Source organism: Schistocerca americana, chromosome 9 (genome assembly GCF_021461395.2).
Source record: "Schistocerca americana isolate TAMUIC-IGC-003095 chromosome 9, iqSchAmer2.1, whole genome shotgun sequence".
Taxonomy (NCBI): domain Eukaryota; kingdom Metazoa; phylum Arthropoda; class Insecta; order Orthoptera; family Acrididae; genus Schistocerca; species Schistocerca americana.
The window spans coordinates 169,116,765-169,141,213 of NC_060127.1; the positions used below are offsets into that span (position 1 = coordinate 169,116,765).

The 24,449-nt window shown below is 42.4% G+C and overlaps 1 protein-coding gene across 1 annotated transcript in view; it reads right to left on the reverse strand.

Moving 5' to 3' along the window:
• The window catches only part of LOC124550780 (potassium voltage-gated channel protein eag-like), a 229,098-nt gene that overhangs the window by 145,606 nt on the left and 59,043 nt on the right, over positions 1-24,449 (reverse strand). The window contains exons 3-4 of the mRNA XM_047125504.1: positions 20,771-20,974; positions 13,411-13,415 (exon numbers count right to left, since the gene is read on the reverse strand). Of these exons, the coding sequence (XP_046981460.1) occupies positions 13,411-13,415; positions 20,771-20,974 (209 nt within the window). The remainder of the gene's footprint in view (positions 1-13,410; positions 13,416-20,770; positions 20,975-24,449) is intronic.

A 24,449-nucleotide genomic window follows, 5' to 3' on the forward strand; every position in this document is an offset into this window, starting at 1 on the left:
ATAGAAAGGAAGCTAACGACATGACATACCAACATTAGGTTTAGACCATTGACAGTCATTACACTGCATTCTTCGTGAGCAATTGAAATAGGAAGTGACACTTGAGACAAAAAATACTCCACATGTTTGCTTCTGCCATGATTCTTGAAGTGGTGTACACATTGTGAAATATTATGATCATTCACACTCCGTAATCGTACTTAATTACTGAGAGTTATTCGAACTAAAGACTGTTAGAGGTCATGTATGCATTTCTTTTGTTTAATGATGGACAAGGTAACCAAAATGTATTTTATCATTCATAATGAGTAGAAGATTTGGCTCAGGTGGACTACACAGAGGTTGTGTGTGGACATTGTGTCTTCGGTTGTATGGGATGATGAACTGAAGTTTGCACTAGGATTTTATCTGTACTTGTTCGAGGAGACTGACTAGAGGAAAGAGTTGTTATGGAAGTGAAATGATATTGGTGCTAAGGTTTATATGCATCGACGTACTGAAGAGGTATTATTGAGGTATTGAGATTATGTGAAGAGGTATTATTGAGGTATTGAGATTGTGTGAAGCTGATGATTATTGGAGTTTTGGTGGATAAGAGGTAAAGTAAGTGAGGAGCATATTTTTTTTGTTGGTTATATGGAACAAGGAGGATGAAGATAGCAGACTAGAACACTCAAGTAGAAGGAAGATTGTCTATACACACACTTTGTTAAATCACTAAGCAGTATATACTTCTTTTGGAGAGAGGAAGTAATTGCATATCTTGGCACACTGACAGTTGTTCAGCAACTGTACATTTTGATCCGGCTTGGCAAACATTGGTCTTGACATGATGACTATGACGTTGACTTAACTATTATTGACTGTTATACATTGCTGCCACTACTACTTGATACACATGTCGAACATCAAATTTTGACAGAATTGCATTTACACAGTTAACACTATTCAATTACACAGTAGTGGATGAAAGATGAGTGAGTGTGTTTTGTGTGTTTTCCTTTCCTATCCAAAATTTGGTACCGACCTATCTCCTAAATATTATTTTACTTGTTTGTTGTGGCTTGCACTGACACCCATAAATATTATAGGTTTACTGATATTTGTGTATTGTATTAGTTAATATGATAATTATCTGATATCATTTGTGTGTTTCTTATAATTTGTATGTTTAGTGTAAGAGCATTGATAATAATTTTGTAAAAGCAATTGTGTGTGCATTCAAACTATTGTTCATGCCTGAACTGTCTGATTAGTGATGGTGAATATTATGGACTGTTACCTGCACTTTTTCAACATAATGGGTGCCACTTAGAAATGTTTAATTTCTGCTGATGAACTGTGTGATCAGTGATAGTGAATATTATGGACTGTTACTTGTACTTTTTCTACATGATTGGTGCCACTAGGACATGTTTAATTTCTGCTTATAAAATCTGATGAACAGTGTGATTAGTGATAGTGAATATTATGGACTGCTGTCTGCACCTGCTCAACATTGCTGGGTGCCACTAATGGAACTGTTTCTGCTGAATGATGTCACTTGTTGGTGTCTGCACCTGTTCAACATTGCTGGGTGCCACTAATGGAACTACTTCTACTGAAATAATGTCACTTGTTGATGTCTGCACCTGTTCAACATTGCTGCGTGTCACTAATGGAACTGCTTCTACTGAGATAATGTCACTTGTTGGTGTCTGCACCTGCTCAACATTACTGGGTGCCACTGATGAACTGCTTCTACTGAGATAATGTCACTTGTTGGTGTATGCACCTGTCAACATTGCTGGGTGCCACTGATGAACTGCTTCTACTGAAATAATGTCACTTGTTGGTGTCTGCACCTGTTCAACATTACTGGGTGCCACTGATGGACTGCATCTATTGAAATAATGTCACTTGTTGGTGTCTGCACCTGCTCAACATTGCTTGGTGCCACTGATGGACTGCATCTATTGAAATAATGTCACTTGTTGGTGTCTGCACCTGTTCAACATTGCTGGGTGCCACTGACGGACTGCTTCTACTAAAATGATGTCACTTGTTGGTATTTGCACCTGTTGACCATTGCTGGATGCTACTGCTGGAACTATCAACTACTTGTTTTTTTTTTTTAATCATGGAAAGCATGTTATGTGAACATTTGTATAAACTGATTTTTTGTGTATTGTGTAAACTATTATGTAAAGTCACATGTATGAAAGAATTTGTATTGCTTACTGTATTTCATATATTAGGTTATTGAAAGGTCAGTGCAAAGCCGAAATTTTATCTAATTATGTGATATTTACGTATTAATATTATCTTTTATTTTTGTCTGTTTTTTTTTTTGACGAATTTGGTGGTATTTTCACCACAAATGCTGGCAAAAATACCATCAAATTCCGGCCCGTGGAGGAAGGGCATATGAAAGGTGGCTACACTGAGCCACAGCGCCAGAGATCGCGCCAAAGAGTATTATTCAGCCGCCTCCACTGGCAGTGCTTGTTGAGAACTCGTAGTAGGTAGTGATTATTGAGAGGTAGCGGAGTGCAGCGCTTGTCGAGGACTCGTAGTAGGCAGTGCTTGCTGAGATGTGGTAGTGAAAGGTTCTTGTCGAGATGTCGTAGTAGTGAGTGCTTGTTCCATGTTTTATGCAGTTATTTGATGGGCTAGACAGCAGATGTTGTTCTAATGGAGATGTTGTAATGATTAGAGTGCTTTTCGTCAATATATATGAAGGTAACAAAACTCGGTTTCTTTTCATTATTTCAATGTCTTGAATAATGCGTCATTACAGGTCCAGTCAACAAAGCATCTGGCTCGTGTTCTTGTATTAGAGCGTAATTCTGGTTTTTTTGCGCAATTATAGTATTTCTATTTTTTTTAATTACTTCAGTATAAATGGTATTTAAAATTTCTTGTCTTATTGAAGAAGAACCGTGCCAGATGTGTACGTTGAATCACACTTCCACACACAGAACAATTATACTTGTGCTTTGTTGGGTTCGTAGGTTTTATAGTTGCTGGGGACTTAATTAATTGATTGTATTAACGGAAACTTTCATTTCATTCTTTGTCGTTATTCTATGCAGTCAGATTGCGTACTAAAACTAGGGCCAACCGTTTACGAGACTTCGTAATCGGACAGACAGATACTAAATCAAAAAATTGAAATTATTTTCATATTTATATAATTAAGCCCCCATGCAACTATACTTAAAGGTGCATGAAACTCTACAATTTTCCAAATCTATTAAAAACTGTGGTAAAAATTGAGGTAATTAACTATAAAATTTGTGTTTTTTCTAAACATGAAGTTTAAAATATAACAGTTCGTTCGTTTTTTCATAAATTAAATAAATTCTAGAGTTTCATACACCTGTGAGTATGGTATGTATGCTGTGCAAAATTCATCGAAGAATGTCTCTAACTTATGAAGAAATGTGTACCTATAGCAACAAATGCAGCCATTAGTAAGTGAAAAAATGATCAAATTTTGCAAGTAAAAAAATTTGTTGTGTTACGTTTTCGAACTTCCACTGCAATGGGTGTGAATCCTGAATCCTTCCTGGTCATGCTGACAAAGTTTGATAAATTTATTTGTAAAAGTATAGACAGTGGAAATTAAAATGCCCTGTGATGCCTCTCCTGGTCCAAGTCGGCTCGTTTGACGTCCTACCCCCCTTAACTGACGCTGGTAAGTAATTTTTAATCTCTTCAAGAAATACATCAATCAGTCAAATTTTTCTATACCATTATTTTCTGCCAAGACGTGTTTCTAGGTTCCATCCATCCTCAACTGGAGTAATACGAGGCCTATTCGTGTATGAGGTCGCACAGGTCGTGAAATCAAAACCTCAGTGAATGTCTGATGAAGCTTTACACAGGCGTGTTGTATCTATAATATGCCTATCGATCACGTCATGTCGGTCTTTTCAGTTGTGACCGCGCACCGAGCACGTGTAGAACCCTAGAAAATAGTGTCTCTCGCCAATTATGAGTGCATGGTGAGAAATTTCACCTGATTTCATGCAACCCACGTAACACAACTGTGGCGGTTTTCCTTCTTCATAATGATTCTCGGTCGCACACGCAGCCCCTGATCACACAACCCGGACTAGGCTCCTTATGACTGTCACCTACAGTTAAGTGAACCGCAGGATATAAAGACAACGTTTTGACATAGACAACGAGTTGTAGACCATCGTAGGGAACTGGCGGAAAGAACAGGCGGCTGCCTACTATGACGAGGCTACTGGAAAGTTGAACATTACTACGACAAATGTCTAAGCCAGAGCAGCGACATGCAGAGAAGTGGCTGGCAGGTGTAGGTAATTGCATATAAATACTTTTGATTTTGACTGTGATTCCCACTTCGCGACCGATCGGTCCCAAATAGACCTATAGCCCTCGTACATTCATATTTTCAGCAGAACCAAATTTTCACCTATTGTATTTTTCATTGCTGCAATTTCCGTTTCCAAAATTACAAGTCATTTATCTGCCACAATTCTTGACTTACGTTTAATTAGTATACTGGTTCAAATGGCTCTGAGCACTATGGGACTTAACTTCTGAGGTCATCAGTCCCCTAGGACTTAGAACTACTTAAAACTAACTAACCTAAGGACATCACACACCCGCTTCACAATTGCCCATTGCAATTTAGAAGTGTGAAATTGGATCAAAGGTGCCTACAACGTCCCTCTGTAATGGTGCGAAAGCATGGCGCCCTCTGACGTCACTCACGCGCTCGGCGACCCTTCGAATAGCAAGGTGCCGACACATGCGATAAAACGCCAGAGCTCAGAAGTTCATGTGAGCTGTATGGTGGATTAATGATACCACACTGACGCCAAATTTCACAACTGTTCTGCTGAAAGCCACCTTTGACGAGTCACACGAAGAGAAGACCGTCACATCCCACGCATTGTCTTGACGCCTCTGTGCTGGGCAGAACCGCTACACCTAGCGTTGAAGTCACGCTGTTTTCTTATGAGTGTCCGAGGGAAACATTTCAGATAAGGCCGCCGTTCAGAGTCGACACGAAAAGTCGTCGGGAGTTGGTGGAAGTGTGTAAATAAAACTACCCCCTACTCCTTTAGGGTGTTCATTTGCAGGCAACTGGCGGTCGAAAACGACAGTTTGGAGTGTGATTTGCAACAGAGCGACGTTCATGAAAATCTTTAGCTCTGCTGACACCCGCGGGAGGATTAAACCTTTCTAAGCAGATTGTGGAACTGCAACTTCACGGAAAGTGACTTGACCCCTTTGGAGTTTGGTGTGACAGCAATTTTTTCTCTGGTACACAGCGTGGAACCACTAGAGACCTTACAAAACCATTCGACGAAATTTGAAGTTTTATCTGAAGCAGTAAAGTGTGTTACGTTTTTCCAGCATTCCTGTTTCACGCTCTTCTGTGGTGTGACGCTGACACTCGCGTAATTAAAGCGGCAAAGACCGCCATCCCCTCAGTTCGGCAACACTCTTGATACCACCTGTGCACATTTGTTGGGCACCTTAGGAATATCCCTGTAATGACACAGCCATTCACTGATTTCTAGCCGCTGGCGTAACAGATATCCCATTTGACATTCCTCAGGTTTCCCATGCGGCCAACAGACGCTAGTTCAGCGACATAGCGCTATTCAGCGGAGTGTTGTCGAAACGGTTTCCAGTCGCACAGGTGGCTAGCAATCATGAACGACTGTCTCTGTACAAAAACGTCTTTAAACTGCACAGCAAAGGTGCACGGGTGGTACGGAGAGTGTTGCCGAACTTGGTGTGTGGACATTTGCCACGCCGGACATTTGCCACGGTTTTACCTACTCCGAAGGGTTGGGTCCCCTGTCTCCCCCTCGTCCTCCTCATCGCTGTCACACAGTAAAGGTACTTACTGAGGCCTTCCGCTGGTTTACTTAACATAGGACCAGAATCTCTTTGGATTTGCCGCCACATTTCTAGAGAGAGTTTCGTTGTGGAAACGATTAAATGCATCTCGCATTGAAATCCGCACCAAATTGCGAGCCACAGTAAAACTTAACCAATCTTGGAGATTTTGCGCTCATCTAAATTATACGTGCCTTTTCCGGTGCCCCTGCAGCAGCTTTCTGTCGTGTTTTGTGTACCGTGGGGAATCAGTTCCGTCCGTTATTAATTTCTTTGGTATGAATCTCTCGAGTGCTGTTGATACTATTTCCTTGAACTTAAGCCACATTTGGTCGTCACTTACATAGTTTGGAAGGATTGGAGACTGTCTCTTAGAAAGACGTCAACCGAATTTTTAGTTGCTTTTATAGATAGATATATTTCGCGTTTACTTTTGGTGAATTGCTTTGTTACGAAATTGAGCCTTCCTACGACTGTGTGTTCACCAATCCCTGTATGCGTCGTGATGCTCAGAATTATTTGTGGCTAAGAGGTCAAGAGTGTTTTCGTAACCATTTACAATTTGACTGGCCTCGTGAACTAATTATTAAAAAAAAGCATTTAGAACAATTACGGAAGTTGTTTTCTATCTACAATAGGGTCTGAAAATATATTTTTGTCAACATACGGAAGGTAGATTGAAGTCACTGCCAACTATAATTGTAGGAGTAGGGATAGGTAATTGCGATGAGACTCCAGTTTTCTTTGAAATTTTCAGCAACTGTTTCATCTGAGACCGGGGGTCGGTAAAAGGAGCCAGTTATTAATTTATTCCCGTTGTCGAATATAACCTCTGCCATACTAGGTCACAGGAACTATCTGCTTCAATGCCGCTTGTGAGCTGCAACACACGTTACATTATTTTTCCTGAAGTTTTGCTTCTTGTTTGTGTTGTAGTGGAGATCATTACAATTATGGCTTTTCCCACCACAACCTCGGATGCTTGCTCTGTGACCCTGTAAATACCAGAGCTAAACAATGTAGAACAACAACGTAAGTTACAAGCATAGCATCCCGTATTACTTCATTTCCTTATTTCTAACATTTTAAAATTTTACGTCGTCTTTAGATGACATGTCAACCGTAGATGTTCTTTGTTTATGAACGTACTTTCAGTCATGTTTTCAACATTGTCCCGCTACACTTTATTAACTAATGTCTCGCCGCAAGGGATATCGGATTTTAGAGAGTAAATTAATATGGACTATGTCGTTTTCTTTTCAAACATTCACATACCCATTTCTGCTTTCCTTATTGTCTTTTGGGCATGCAGCTGTAGTAATTAAAGTAGGCACAAATGCAGTGATCAAAAAGAAATGATTAGCGTACATTCGCATTCTCTTTACATCGTTCCTTTCTTGTTGCTCCCATGCCGATGGACTGTTTTCATCGCCATCAGTAAGCGTGAAAAGAAGCTACCCTACAGACAGAGGGATCTATATTTATGCTTGGCAAAACTAACTACATACTGACATAATCGTCGGTATTGCTTTCGTTTCCAAAAAGTTATGAATATTTCGATTTCGGAAAAGAAGCTCTGTATTTGGCCAAGATGTCGAAGAAGAAGGTCCCTTACGTACTGGTTGTATCGAGTAAGATGTGGAGACGGCGGTTTGAAAGCGGACAGAAGAAGTACGAGGAAGGGCGGCCCTTACCTGAGGGATCGCTACCTGGCGAAGGGGCAAGTGCGGCAAATGTCCGGTGTGGCAAATGTCCGGCATTCGCCGAACTTCAGGGTCATAGAGGTACTGTTTGCCGCTTCATTCACGCGTATGTTCAATGTCGCATCCCCTCTGAGCACACCATAAAAGAGCGTGAAACAGGAATGCTAAACACACTTTCCTGTTTTAGAAGGACTTCAAATTTTGTGGAATTGTTTTGAGAGGTGGGCCTCTAGTGCAGTCAGGCTAAACTCCAAGTGGGGGGAGGGGGGGGGGTCAGCTCACGTTCCAGTCCCGGCATCTTCTCAGACAGGTTGAATCGTATGACGGGTCGTCAGCAGAGTCAAAGATTTTCAATAACGTCGCTCTTTGCACATCACACTGTGAACTGTCGTTTTCGACCGCCAAATGTGTACATGAATACCCCAAGGGAAGGGATAGTTTTGCTGACACATTTCATACGAACGCCTTTTCGTTTTGACTCTCAGGGCGGCGTATCCTAAATCCTTTCCGATGAGAAAATCGCCTTGTTTGAACACTTGGTGTCGCGGTCCTGGCATTAGAATGAATTCAGAACCACCGCCATATGCAGCAGCCACCACGCGGTCCAAGAGGACCTGCTCGGTGGTAAAGCGACCGTCGACAAACAGGATCCCTACGGCTGTCAACAATGAAGCCTCCCCATAACAACACAGAACTTCAGAAACAGTTACCGCTCACCACGGATCTCTGCGCACACGAACACGGCCGTCAGCTAGCGTCAGAGTACGATTAGACTCGTCTGTGAAAAACAAATTTCGCCAGTGACGAAGTTGCGTGTTGACAGGAAAAGAGCAGAACTGAAGGCGAGCTACAACATATTGTCGTGTCAAGCGAGGTACTCGAACAGCACGTCTCGGTCGTAAGCTGTTCATTAAAGTCTGATCGGACACAGCGGCTCCAGTGGCCCTCTTGAGACCGTCCTGCAGTACTATGTCGGTATCCGCACGACGTCGCAACGCAGACGTGGACAGGTATCGGTCTTCATGTGAGGTTGTAATGCGTCAGCGACCGTGTCCACCTCGGTTTGTGCACTGACCTGCCTCCCTGTAGCGTGCCTACAACGTACGGACGACACATGGAGAGACATTGTTATCTGATCGGTGTCTGTAGCAACAGGACCCAACGTCCATCCTGTTTTGATCAACAGATCGCCCTTGCAACCTGCCCTGCATTAAGATGCCGCATTGCACGTGCTTGCTTGAATACAACGTCCACAACTGACAACAGCCGTTTGCGTAGCTCAGTAGAAAACACTGGGACACCGGCACTCACTTCCTTCTGAGGGTCGTCTGACAAAGTAATGTACAGGGTGTTACAAAAAGGTATGGCCAAACTTTCAGGAAACATTCCTCACACACAAATAAAGTAAAGATGTTATGTGGACATGTGTCTGGAAACGCTTAATTTCCATGTTAGAGCTCATTTTAGTTTCGTCAGTATGTATTGTACTTCCTCGATTCACCGCCAGTTGGCCCAATTGAAGGAAGGTAATGTTGACTTCGGTGCTTGTGTTGACATACGACTCATTGCTCTACAGTACTAGCATCGAGCACATCAGTACGTAGCATCAACAGGTTAGTGTTCATCACGAACGTGGTTTTGCAGTCAGTGCAATGTTTACAAATGCGGAGTTGGCAGATGCCCATTTGATGTATGGATTAGCACGGGGCAATAGCCGTGGCGCGGTACGTTTGTATCGAGACAGATTTCCAGAACGAAGGTGACCCGACAGGAAGACGTTCGAAGCAATTGATCGGCGTCTTAGGGAGCACGGAACATTCCAGCCTATGACTCGCGACTGGGGAAGACCTAGAACGACGAGAACACCTGCAATGGACGAGGCAATTCTTCGTGCAGTTGACGATAACCCTAATGTCAGCGTCAGAGAAGTTGCTGCTGTACGAGGTAACGTCGACCACGTCACTGTATTGAGAGTGCTACGGGAGAACCAGTTATTTCCGTACCATGTACAGCGTGTGCAGGCACTATCAGCAGCTGATTGGCCTCCACGGGTACACTTCTGCGAATGGTTCATCCAACATTGTGTGAATCGTCATTTCAGTGCAAATGTTCTCTTTACAGATGAGGCTTCATTCCAACGTGATCAAATGGTAAATTTTCACAATCAACATGTGTGGGCTGACGAGAATCCGCACGCAATTGTGCAATCACGTCATCAACACAGATTTTCTGTGAACGTTTGGGCAGGCATTGTTGGTGATGTCTTGATTGGGCCCCATGTTCTTCCACCTACGCTCAATAGAGCACGTTATCATGATTTCATACGGGATACTCCACCTGTGCTGCTAGAACATGTGCCTTTACAAGTACGACACAACATGTGGTTCATGCAAGATGGAGCTCCTGCACATTTCAGTCGAAGTGTTCGTATGCTTCTCAACAACAGATTCGGTGACCGATGGATTGGTAGAGACGGACCAAGTCCATGGCCTCCACGCTCTCCTGACCTCAACCCTCTTGACTTTCATTTATGGGAGCATTTGAAAGCTCTTGTCTACGCAACCACAGTACCAAATGTAGAGACTCTTCGTGCTCGTATTGTGGACGGCTGTGATACAATACGCCATTCTCCAGGGCTGCATCAGCGCATCAGGGATTCCATGCGACGGAGGGTGGATGCATGTATCCTCGCTAACGGAAGACATTTTGAACATTTCCTGTAACAAAGTGTTTGAAGTCACGTTGGTACGTTCTGTTGCTGTGTGTTTCCATTCCATGATTAATGTGAATTGAAGAGAAGTAATAAAATGAGCTCTAACATGGAAAGTAAGCGTTTCCGGACACATGTCCACATAGCATATTTTCTTTCTTTGTGTGTTAGGAATGTTTCCTGAAAGTTTGGCCGTATCTTTTTGTAACACCCTGAAATACAACCAATAGAGGGCAAATGTTTTTAATTGTCGCCTACACTGAAAGCGAAGATCTAAAGTCATGCAATAAGACCACAGGTGCCGCCTGTATCAAAATAGATTCAACATACCGTGCGCTGAAGCACGTGTTCACATAATCCTTTTCAGCATTGTATTACTATTTAACTTTCCTAGCCAGACTGCTTTCCCAAATTGTTTTCTGGGGCATAAGAAATACACTTATCGCATAGCTTTAAGGTTCAGGGTTTAACTGTCTCTGCTTATGGGAGAAGTTCACAGTTTTTTATTACACCAAACTTCCTGTGACCATCTTCAGCAGTATTTACACCATCTATAAAAGCCAAATTACAGGGTGACAATTATTGACCTATATGAAATAAAATCGTGATAACTTCTGACTGGTTTGCGTCAGGACGTTCGAACTGCATGGTTGGCCTCGGAACATGATGGGAATTAGTGATGTGAATATGGTTTCGTTTATCGACGAAGTTATCTTCATTTGGATGGGTTCGTCAATACGCACAATTGGTGCATTTGAGGTGTCCTGGCGTAACCAAAAGCACCGGAACAAAGATGCGGAATACAAGACCAGGGAAGGTGAGGAAACGTCGGCCAGTGGTGCTCGGAATTGGACAGCGCCGCGCCAAGAGCGACACCTGGAAGAAGTGGATATAAGCGTCGCTCTTGCTGACCTCGGCGGCTCAGGTCGGCCCAGTTTGCAACTGACATTTGTGCTACGCTATCAGATTGTCGTGATCCCTATCAAGTGCTTACTTGGACTGTGTATAGCAAGAACTTGACTGTTTTCATGTTGCCTCTCGCTAGCGACATTTGCTGCAGTGAAAGTTAAGCATTGTCAATTTGCTTTCTAGAAATAAAACTACTAATGTCATTTCTTTGAATTGTTGAATAGCATTCCGAGAACGCAGCATCCTTTAGGCACCCTATAAGCAACGACTGGGCAAGCTCCCACATGAGGGGCTGATGATATGTCTGCGTAAGCAAAAGAAACTAACGATCAAAGTCCGAAAACAATTTATTGGACTGTTCAATTAACCAAAACAAATTCTCCAAGTATAACACCATCACAAAACAGTGATCCGTCTTCGAATCACAACAACATACAAGAATAATATAGAAAACAACTGAAATAATTTCCGCCAGAGACTTCTCCGATATACCAAGCCTAATCCACAGATCAGCGAGAAGATCCCAGCCGGGCTGCCGGGGCGGCAGCTACTCACGTCTGCTAGCGGTCGATGAACTGCCGATGTGCGGCCAAGCGCCAGCCTTTATAGCGCTTCGGCGGATGAGTCCCTCGGAAGTATTTCCCATCACGTGGTTTGACGTGTGAAAATAGTTCCGGGATCTGCAGCGACCTCTTCATTATGTTTATGTGGGCCGGTAGTGGCCCCTGGTGGCCGCTGGTGTCTTTGCTGTGTTGTTGTTGTTGTTGTGGCCGTTCATCAATATTGCCTGTCGGTTGTGTAGTGCTTCGGTGTGTCTGCGAAGCGGGCAACCCGCGGCTTCCAGCTGTCAGTTTGGTTGCTGATACTGTAGGCGCCGTCATGTCTGGTGGGGAAGGCCACAGCAACTGAGAATCCGCATTTCACTATCGACAAGTCTTTTCACCCTCAACGGATGACTCTGTGGTCTGAAATGTCTAGTCACGGAATAAACGGTGCGATATTCGTTGACGCCACGGTGACTACCGAATGGTACGCAAAAGTTTTCGAAGATGATTTCATCCTTATTATCCAAAGTGACCCTGATTTCGACAAAATGTAGTTCGTTCAGGAGGGAGCTCAATGCCATGGAAGCAGGAGCGTGTTTGATGTCCTGGAGGAGCTTTTGGGGAGCGCATTTCTGTGGGGTACACAGGGGCCACTGGCATGGTCCTCGATTGACCGCCATATTCTCCGGGTCTGAACACATGCGACGCCTTTTTATGGGGCTATATTAAAGACAACGTGTACAGCAATAACCCCAAAACCATTACTGAGCTGAAAACAGCCATTTAGGAGGTTGCCGACAGCATCGATGTCCCGAAACTTCAGTGGGTCATGCAAAATTTCGCTATTCGTCTGAACCAGATCATCACCAGTTATGCCCGTCCCCGGTAGCTGACTGGTCAGCGTGACGGATTGTCAATCCTCTGGGCCCGGGTTCGATTACTGGCTGGGTCGGGGACTTGGGACTGGGTGTTGTGCTGTCCTCATCATCATCCTATCATCATCATCGACTGCAGGTCGCCGAAGTGGCGTCACATTGAAAGACCGGCACCCGGCGAACGGTCTGCCCGACGGGGGGCCCTAGCTATACGAATAAATGAATAAAAAAATCACCAGTGATGGCAGGCATATCAAACATGTCATAACCTAAATGCAAATATCTGTAGTGACGTTTACGTGTTGAATTAAGGGTGTGCACGCCGTAGTTTGTAACTAATTTACTTTTTTCCCATATAAGTCAATAACTGTCATCCTGTATGACACCACACTTAATTTTTTGTTTTTTTAAAAGGAAGATCGGTGCACTTTTTCTGTAGCACATTAAAAAAAGCTTTCGAAAGAAACTTCAACGATTTAACATGTATGGAACTTGTTTAAACATTAACAGCATAAGATCGCAGCAAACTACGGAACTATCCACCGTCAAAAGAAGCGGTCCCACAAACTTCTGCTCTGCTGTGCCAAACGTTAGCAAACACGTTAACACAGGTACGGTCCCTATGTTTATTGTTACAACTGATATATCAAGTGCAAGACCTCGGCCATTGTTGCATGCTACAAAGCGATTCTTGGCGGCCAAAACTGGATATCGAATTTCATCTGGACTTTTGCAGTACAGGCTCAGGTCACGCAGCATTTCATACCTTCGGCAGCCGTAGGTGTTTCCTGGTAGACTTCATCTTTTAATTTTCTTCATAGATGAGAGTCTTGATGTTACAGGTATAATGGCCATGCAAGTCATGTTAATTTCGCCACCGACTCAGCCAACAATTTTCACATGTTCTTTTATCATCATTCATCAGTGTTCTGCCAAAAGGCAGGTTTTCACATGGTAGTTCTCCACGCTGTCCGGTCTTCTGCGATCCTCTCCAGGTCTGCATAATTTCCCCTTCCCTTTATGTCGTCTATTTTGTACCTCCTCCTTCCTCTCAGTCTTCTCCCACAAACCAAACCTCCCAAAGCATCTGCTAGCAAGCACTCCCTTCTCAATGAATGACCCATCCAGTTATTTTTCCTTTCTGTTACAACCTTCAGCAGACATCTTCTCTCACCAAACGTTTCCAATACTCTTTCATTACTCACTCTTTCCATCCAGCCATCCAGCTTATTCTCTCCATTTTCCTCCACATCCACATCTCAAATGCCTCTAACCTTTTTTCATCCTCTCGTCTCAGAGTCCATGTTTCTGCCCCATATAGTGCGACACACCAGACAAAACATTTACCAAGCCTTTTCCTTAGATCTTTATCTAATTTGCCACATAAAGAGTCTCCTCTTTCTGTTGAATGCCTCCTTCGCTATAGCAAATCGAGTTTCCAGCTCCTGGTGACACCTCAGGTCTTCAGTTATTGTGCTTCCAAGATATTTAAATGCACTTACTTGGCTAATGGTAGACTGTCCTATTTTAATATTGGACAGTCTGCGTCTTACACTGATGACTATACTCGTTGTTTTTGCTGTGTTTATTTGCATCCCATACTCCACACAAGCTTCATTCAGCTCTTCCCGCATGTTATTCACTGCCAACACTATTTCTGCCATTAATACTATGTCATCAGCAAATCTTTCCACCAATACATATTCCTCTTTTCCCATCTAAGCCTCTCGCAACAATCTCTTCAAGGTACGCGTTAAACAACAGTGGGGAAAGGCAACAGCCTTGTGTAACACCTCGCCCAATGCTGCTTCCTTCTGACATTTCATTTCCAATCCTTTTCTTCATTTTCTCATGTAAATATAGATTCTGTATCAGTCGTCTCTCTTTCCATTTTACTTTTTTCCTCTTCAAAATATCCATCAGCTTGTTCCACTGAACTCTGTAAAAGCCTTTACTAAAACTATAAAAACAGCAACGATTCCTCTACCTTTTTCCATATATCATTCCCCGATAGTTCTTAACAGGCCAATAGCATCTCTTGTTCCTTTTCCTCTTCTAAATCCGAACTGCTCCTCTGCAATCCCTCTATCCAGCTTGCCATATAGCCTTCTATTCAACACTCTCAGCAAGACTTTTAGCTGCACGAGAAATTTGACTGATGGTCCTATACTCTTCACATTTTTTTAGTGTTTCTCTTTTTCTCTATTGGTATCATAACAGTTGCAAGAAGTTCTGAGGCCATTCCCCTTTGTCATATATCTCGTTACAGAGCCAGACTGTTTCTTTTGTTGCCTTGTTTCCCAGACTCTTCAACAGTTGTGCTGGCAAAGCATCAATTCCACATACCTTCCTGTTCTTTATCTCCTTCAGCACATTTTCTACTTCTGCTTCCAAGATGGTGAATCCCATCTTCCGTCAGATGTTGCTCCTCTTCAACCTTAATTTCGCTTTGTATTTCATCCTCCTTATACAGACATTCAGTGTATTCTTGCCATCTGTTCAAAACCTCCTGTGATTCTTCTATTAGAGTACCATCCGCTCATTCTATTTCCATGTTATTCCTCTTTCCTTTACGTTCAAAAACTATCTCACTAGCCAGTCCACACAACATTTCATACTTTCCCTCTTCCTCTATTTTCTCCATTTCGTCGCATTTCTGTTTCATCCATTTTCCCTTGCTTCTTCAGTTTCCCTCCTTAATTCGTTATTCAGTTTCCTGTATCTCATTTTGCCGTCTTCATTTCTACATGTTTCCACTTTCTCCGCTCTTCCATCTTTTTCAACATTTTTCTGTTATCCATTCTTTCCTGGTACTTTGGGATACTCTAATTCCTAATACTTCTTTGGCTGAGTCCATGAGTCCTTCCCTCATTTTTATCCATTTGTAATTAACACTTTCATCAACACTACCTCTTTCCCTTTTTTCCATAAATCTGCTTTCCAAATCTGATGCCTTTCCTACCTCTTTGAGTCTTTGTATGTTTAGTCTTTCTTTTGCTTTACCTCTCCAGACGATTTTCAATTCACTTGTATTTCTCCGACTACTAGGTTGTGGTATGAATTTATATCCGCTCCTGGATAAGCTTTGGCATTCTTCAAACAGTTCTTAAATATTTTTTCTATCAGGATGTAGTTCAAATAATTTTTTACCCACAGCTAATGAATTTTCTTTACAGAAACTAATTATTCGTTCACCTCTCTCATTTATTATCCGTAATCCAAATTTCCTACTGTATCTTACTCTCTTCCAGTCCCCCACGATGATAATGCAGGCATTTCTATTTTACTTCTCGATGAGTTCCTGTATTTTCTCATAATATTCTTCCACTTGCTCATCTCTATGCTGGCTGATTGGCATATATACCTGTATTAACACCAAATCTTTTGAATTACCCTTCAGTCGTATCATCATTGGTCTTCCATCAATATATTGTACCTTCTTTTTAGGAGGCCTGCATTTATTCACGCCGAATAGGAGGGACGTACGTCATGCTGGTGCCACATATGTTGCCTTATATCCAATGAAATGTCTTCCAATGACTGCGGCAGCTTTTCGTTTAGGAACTACGGACACTTGTAGCTATTTAACGCTCTATCAATAAAACAGTGGCCAATGATGCGGTTCCTGTAAACTCCACACACTGTATATTGTTTATCTGTTTTCTCCTGCTAGCGTAGGTTTTCAACTGACTAGTAGAGGATACTGAGAAGATATTCGCCAATGACTTGTAGGTATACATCATCCTTAAACAAACCGTTACACAGAAACGCCGCATCATTTTCCATCTTTCGTAGACACCATTCGGAGAACTGTAATCGATTTCGAAATTCACTGATATAACGCTGTTGATGGAACGAAATTTGAAAAGAATGGAACGTGTTGGAATGCAGTATTTGTTAGACTCTGCTCTAGCTGATCCCACTCGTACGTGCAAGCTGCCCGATAAATGTTTCTTATGTGTTACCGTTGCCGAAGTGTTAGCTGCAATGCACTCACCAGTTGCTCTTATTCTTCGCTGGCGTATTTCACAGTTCACACTCTGTGTTCCTTGATTTTTGTAATGATACTTTACCTGACAAAAAAAAAGATAAGCACTTACAACGAATCAAAATGGTTGAAATGGCTCTTAGCACTATGGGACTTAACTTCTGAGGTCATCAGTCCCCTAGAACTTAGAACTACTTAAACCTAACCAACCTAAGGACATGACACACATCCATGCCCGAGGCAGGATTCGAACCTGAGACCGTAGCGGTCGCGCGGTTCCAGACTGTAGCGCCTAGAACCGCTCGGCCACTCCGGCCGGCTACAAGGAATCACTTGAGTACGAGGTCGCAAGTTCCATCTTCAATACGGCTAATTTGAAAGTGTTGTATTACCAGTTGACAGGAAAAATGTTAGCTGCTAATGACCCACCATGTGCACGAGGAGGACGACAGAAAATGAGAGTCCGGGAGTGCAGAGATCAACCTTCTGTGTGATGTATGTATTACACTTCATGAAACGGAGGTCGTCAGCATTGAAGAAATGTTCAAAATAAACCACTAACTTGTACCATGAACACCGAAATAAAAATGGCGCGTCGCAGTGATCACAAAGGTTCGCACCATCAAGATCGAAGGCGAACTTCATGCGAGTCGCAAACAGTCCAGGGCGTTCAGCTGGGTTTCCTCTCTTAAGATAATGCATATAGAATCACACTGGTGTAACGGGGTGATGAGGACTGACAGAATGTGGTGGCATGCAGCCGAACGCGAAACAATCAGTCGTTTAAGGCGTAGCTGCAGATAATATGTTTTACAGGCACAGAAACATCCAATGGCTTAATTTGTGCAGCGGTTCCAGTTGGTGTGAACTACAATGTCACCACACTTTTCAGGAGGGATAGCTTGCTCCAAGGAAGTATGATTTTTATACACAAACCAGGAATCAAGCAAAAGCAAATTATTTGAACAAGCTATTGGTCAAAAGCAGTGCTCGTACCATAGTTGTCCAAAACAAGCGTGATGACCAGCGCGGCTCGACACGTGTTTCAATATCATTTTGACTCGTTAAGCACGTATCGTCATCGTTGTACTCCAACTGCACATTGTCCGCACAAGCAAGCGGATACAATGCTACACATTCCCGGCGGGGTCAGGGATTTTCTCTGCCTCGTGATGACTGGGTGTTGTGTGATGTCCTTAGGTTAGTTAGGTTTAAGTAGTCCTAAGTTCTAGGGGACTGATGACCATAGATGTTAAGTCCCATAGTCCTCAGAGCCATTTGAACCTTTTTTTTTTTTTCTACACATTCCACTGACTCATCTCGCAGATGTGCAAATATTTCATCTGGCATTTCTTTTCCACTCTGAGAAATCCCTTGGGTTCCTTTCTATATCTACATCTACATCTACATCCCGCAAGCCACTGTCATTACCTCCCTTTGCTGTTCCAGTCGCGTATGGTTCGCGGGAAGAACGACTGCCGGAAAGCCTCTGTGCGCGTTCGAATCCCTCTAATTTCACATTCGTGATCTCCTCGGGAGGTATAAGTAGGGGGAAGAAATATATTCGATACCTCATCCAGAAACTCACCCTCTCGAAACGTGGACAGCAAGCTACACCACGATGCAGAGCGCCTCTCTTGCAGAGTCTGCCACTTGAGTTTGCTAAACATCTCCGTAACGCTATCACGCTTACCAAATAACCCTGTGACGAAACGCGCCGCTCTTTGTAAGCCACCTCCTTTGTTGATGGACTACATTTTCTAAGGACTCTCCCAATGAATCTCAACCTGGTACTCGCCTTACCAACAATTAATTTTATATCATCATTCCACTTCAAATCGTTCCGCACGCATACTCCCAGATATTTTACAGAAGTAACTGCTACCAGTATTTGTTCCGCTATCATATAATCATACAATAAAGGATCCGTCTTTCTATGTATTCGCAATACATTACATTTTTCTATGTTAAGGGTCAGTTGCCACTCCCTGCACCAAGTGCCTATCCGCTGCAAACCTTCCTGCATTTCGCTACAATTTTCTAATGCTGAAACTTCTCTTTATACTACAGCATCATCCGCGAAAAGCCGCATGGAACTTCCGACACTATCTACGAGGTCATTCATGTATATTGTGAAAAGCAATGGTCCCATAACACTCCCCTGTGGCACGCCAGAGGTTACTTTAAAGTCTGTAGACGTCTCTCCATTGAGAACAACATGCTGTGTTCTGTTTGCTAAAAACTCTTCAATCCAGCCACACAGCTGGTCTGATATTCCGTAGGCCCTTACTTTGTTTATCAGGCGACAGTGCGGAACTGTATCTGACGAAATGTCAACTTCGACAACTGTTGCTGCAGATATAATGCAATGTTTATTTTGTTTATCGTTGGAATTGATCTGCTTTATATCAACACCGCTAACGCTTGCACTGTGGTCGGTTACTCGGCGACAGCAGTTCAGCTGCACCCAGTAGACTCATACTGTGCTCACTACTGGCTACCTACAGTTCCGCCCCCTGTTGCCATTAACACGCAATATTGCGGTTGCATGGTAGACAGTATGTGGGGCGTCGAAAGCCGTAAGCATCATTTAGCGACCTCATACTCAAGTGGTTCCTTGTAATTGCGAAAACCAACTCTTTCGATACACGACAGGAAGATATCATTTTTAATAAAGTGCAACAACCACAAAGTAATCCACAATAGGTAACCCAAAATATATGAAGATGCCATATATGGGAAACATATCAGATAGAATTACTAATTTATTCAAAAATTCTGGAATAGCAATAGCATCCACAACTGACAATACTTTACAACAAAAATTAGGTCATACCATAAGTAAAGATAATGAAAAATTTACCAGATCAGGAGTGTATAAGATCCAATGTAGAGGCTGTGAGAAAATACATATCGGCCAAACAAGTCGTAATTTTGCAGTAGGGTACAAAGAACATACGTCGGGTACCTCACGAACAAAATCTGTATTTGGCCATCACATAACATTCAATAATCATGCTGAGGGGACAGTAGAGCAGACTCTACAAGTTCTTCATTATGCAAATAAAGGCTTACTTATGAATATCTTAGAAGAAATCGAGATATATGCTCATTTGAAAACCAAATCATCAATGCTGCTCAATGAACAATTAGATTTTTACAAAAAATATTTTTACGAGCTTTTTGACGAAATTTTATAATGAAGATGCACCTACTCTTTCGTATTAAAATATAAGATTATTTATACCCATGGCAAAAGCTATGTATGAAAAATGTGCTATATAACATATAAAATTTTTATTGAACTGAAATTGATTATTATAAAAACTATTAGATCGATGAGTTCTAAATATTTAATCAGCGGTCTAATCAGTTATTCAGACAAACATAATGCGGAACATACTCCTGGCTGCTACCCTACTGTTATAAAGAATGTTACTATGAAAATTACAGTTTAAGTAAGACGATTCTGCAACATCCATCAAAGATGCAATTGTGATGTAGGCGACCCGGTATAATCGATGTATACCACAACTCCACGGACTTCTACATCTTTGATTTAACTGACACTGTAATAGTATTAAGGTTGCCCAGGGAGGGCACAGCTATTACACATCGTAGTTTACCATTTTTATATAAAATATAAATAAGTTCTACACATACTATCTGTTAATCAGACATTTTAAATGAATCAATTTTATGTTATTAGTGTATTTCGTATTTTTATACTTTGACGATAGCGTCATATTATGAACGCTGATTGGCAGTTGTGAAGTAGTGTGAGAGGAAGTAGGCAGAACCTCTGCATATTTAAGCTCATGCTCAGCACTCACAACCATCAGTTGACTTCGTAGCAGCTGAGGAGAGCTCCGCCTTCCATCCTCCAAGGAAGCCATGGGTATAATAGTTTTATTTTATCTTGTTAAAAATTTGTCGTCATTAGACACTTTCATTTTATTTTAAGATTGTTTTCTAGTGTTTTCTAAACTTAATTCACAGGTCTGAAGTTGGTTATATAAATATAACCGAAACCGGTCACCTATGTTATTGCGAGATAAGTGTTGTGATCAAGACTGAACTTTAGTTAAAAATACTTGTAAGAAGACACGGTCGGATGTCGATGTAACTCACTACGTACTTGTGCGCAGCACGTGTCGGTGTGCGGGGACTCACCTTGTCGGTGTCCAGCCCCTTGGTCATGGCCCAGGTGGAGACGACGTAGTCCATGACGCGCTCGCTCAGCGCCTTGGGCACCTCGTGCAGCTTCATGAACTCCCGCACGTTGTTCAGCATGTCGTGGTACTTGGCCGTCGCCGACGTCATCTGCTGGATGATGGTCGTCACGTGACCGAAGATGGTGGCGTACAGCAGCGCTGTGGGTCAAGAGAGAGCAGTGCGAAATGACGTTAATTGTTGGCGCGAGTGATTACGAGAATTCACACATACCGCACAGGCTTTATTCCACCCACTGCTAAACAAAAAAACAAAAAAGTGTGTGAAATCTTATGGGACTTAACTGCTAAGATCATCAGTCCCTAAGCTTACACACTACTTAACCTAAATTAACCTACCGACAAACACATACACCCATGCCCGAGGGAGGACTCGAACCTCCGCCGGGACCGGCCGCACAGTCCATGACTGCAGCGCCTGAGACCGCTCGGCTAATCCCGCGCGGCACACTACTTAACTCATGTTATTGATTAATGCAGATATTACGAATATTAAATTTCTTGGAAGCAGAACAGTTAATACGATACCGATGCATGTCCTTTGTAATGAAACTAGTTATGATCTACATTTATTTCGATTCAGAAGGAATATCTCAAGAGAGATTTTTGATATAAGTGTAAGACGTGTATATTACTATTGTCTAGTGTCAAACCACAATTTATGAAAGATGTTTATATGTTATTAATAGGATTAAGTAGGAATAATTAATATTTGTCATGCTGGAAATAATTGTGGTAGCAGGGAATATCTGCACCAAAGCATTGTTGGCAAGAGAGACCCCACATTGATATAATTTTAAAAAGGGCAGGGGAGACAGCGTATGGATACATTTTAAAAAAAGAGCGGGAAAGACCTAGCATTGATACATTTTGTAATGGTAGCAGGGATTGTCTGCACCAGAAAGCATTGTTGGCAGGAGAGACCGCACTTTAGCGTTCGTGGGAAGTCAGTAGTAAGCGAGATGTGAAGCGAGTCGGTAGCAGGTCTGAAGCGAGAGGTTGAGAGGAGCGGTGTGCCTACCAGCCACTAGCTATGATTTACAAGAGATTATAAACGGATGTACAGAGACATCAGCTAACTATTATCATAAGAGGAACTAATATTATTGAATTAATCTTCTGAGAAACTCAAGACTACTGAAGGTATGTTTGCGCAATGCTAGTTGTAAGATTATTGTAAAAAGTAAGTCCCATTTGAAAGTTTGTAAAATCATTTCATTTAGAATATAAGTAATTTTTGCCAGCAGTATTGCATTTCTGATTATAATCCATCCCAAAAACCGTCAACGTAAAACTTTTCTAAATTTTATTGTTGTCAAGAAAAAGTTTAACTATGAATTACGTAACTTCAGTCAAATTAATTAAAGAATAACGTCAGCTTTGCTATTAAAGAATAACGTCAGCTTTGGTAATAAATACCGCCACTTATTATGAAAGCCCACGAGCAATTAATAGAGTATAGTAAAACAGGGTAAGTATATTCATGTCGCAGTTCGATGTAGCAGTCAGATGGCGATCCAGTAACAGTGAAAAAGGTAAGGAACAGTTTTTGGTTATTGCAGGTAACGACTGAGGGCCACGACGACGACACATTCTATGTTTCGTCGAAATAATCAGAAAATGTCTTTTAATAAGCAGCATTTAAATTTGTATGCGAATATTGAGAAAGAGAATTAATTTCAAAGGGAAGATTTCATTTTTTATTATTAAGAAAGAGATAGAAATCCTAAGTGAAGGTTTCATAGGTTATTTTAGAAGGGAAGGTTTCGTAGGTTCTTGTATAAAAGGGAAGGTTGCGTAATAAAAGAGATACAGAGGAGACGGGAAGGTTTCATAAGCAATAGAACGTCAGCACGCCCGGCTAGCGGAGCGGTCTAACGCGCTACTTCCCGAGCTGGAAGGCGTAGCCGTCCCCAGCGCGAATTCTCCCTGGGGATTAGTCTCCAGGTCCGGAGTGCCGGCCTGGCTGTGGATGGTTTTTAAGGCGGTTTTCCATCTACCTCGGCGAATGCGGGCTGCTTCCCCTTATTCCGCCTCAGTTACACTATGTCGGCGATTGCTGCGCAAACACTGTCTCCACATACGCGTACACCATAATTACTCTACCACGCAAACATTTGGGGTTACACTCGTCTGGTTTGAGACGTTCGGCAGGCGGGTCTACTGGGGTCCGAACTGCAGAATAGCCCTGGGTTCGGTGTGGTGCAGCGGTGGGGTGGGTGGACTGCTGTGGTCTGTTGTCGGGTGTCAACCACTGAGGGCTATGGTGAGACGAAGCCTCTTCGTCGTTTCTAGTCCCCGGTTTAATACACAATACAATAGAACATCAGCTGTATTACTCTGACACATTTTCCACCTACATTTTGTATTACTATTAACTCACGAAAAGTACTCCTACCTTCATTTTCAATCTATACATAATAATTTTGTCACTTTTTTTTTTAAATTGAGAAACTAACATTTCCAGTAACATTAGAGGGCGCTTTTACCCCAATAATTATCATTCTTCATGGCCACGTGTGATCAATACCCTGTATTTAAAACGTAATGTTATTTGAACATTGTATGTTTTACATATAGTTTACAATAGAATACGAAAATATTTGAATTTTCATTGTAACGGAAGTGGCTACAGCTCCTTGCTGTCAGTAATATGTTTTAATCAACAACGCCAATATTTTCATAAGCTACTCAGGAGAAAGTTGAATTTTGTGCCTAGCAAGTCAAGCTGGGCGTAGGTTGTGTTCCAAAAATGAACAGCGTAGAGACAGAAGTGATGACACTTTCTGCAGGACTTGACCATTTTGCAGGACAATTCTCAAGCACGTACAGTGCAAGCTGTTACTGATTTGTTTGACTGATGGGGCTGCTAAGCTCTTTTACCACCTACTACCCTGCCCTGACTTAGCCCTCGTACGTTCAACTCGATTTCTAAACCGAAGGAAACATTTCACGGCATTCGATTCAGAACTGTTACAAATTCGTCGGGCTATAGACCGCGCCGCTCGAACTCTCAACACAACTGGCACTACTAAGAGTATCCTACGACTTCCACATCGCTGGCAACGGGTTACACACAATGCTGGTGACTACTTAGAAGATCAGTAAAACTTTGAAATACGTATCTATTTTGTACGAGCTGTAAATAAATAGTTGCCATTATTGAAGTTCCAACCCTCGTATATGTATTATATATACTATCAGCTTACGAATATAATACTAGTGCAGCATCTGAGTATGTAATAACAATAAAAAGGCTCAGTGTCAGAGAAAAGGGGGGGGGGGGGGGGACAGGAGATGGACAGACGAGTGGGAGGAAATGGAGATAAAAATCGGGAGGGAGGACATGGAAAGAGAGTGGGGGCAAGAGGAGGTGGAGAGAGAGAGAGAGAGAGAGAGAGAGAGAGAGAGAGAGAGAGAGAGAGAGAGAGAGAGAGGGCGGGGGGCGGAGGAGGAGAAGATGGACACAGAAAGAGGTGAGGAGGTGATGGACAGAGAGAGAGGGAGACAGAGGGAACAGGAGGAGATGGAGAGGGAGGGAAGTAAAGATGGACAGAGAATGGAGGATGAAGTATGGACAGAGGGAGGGGGGTAGGAAGAGGAGATGAACAACGAG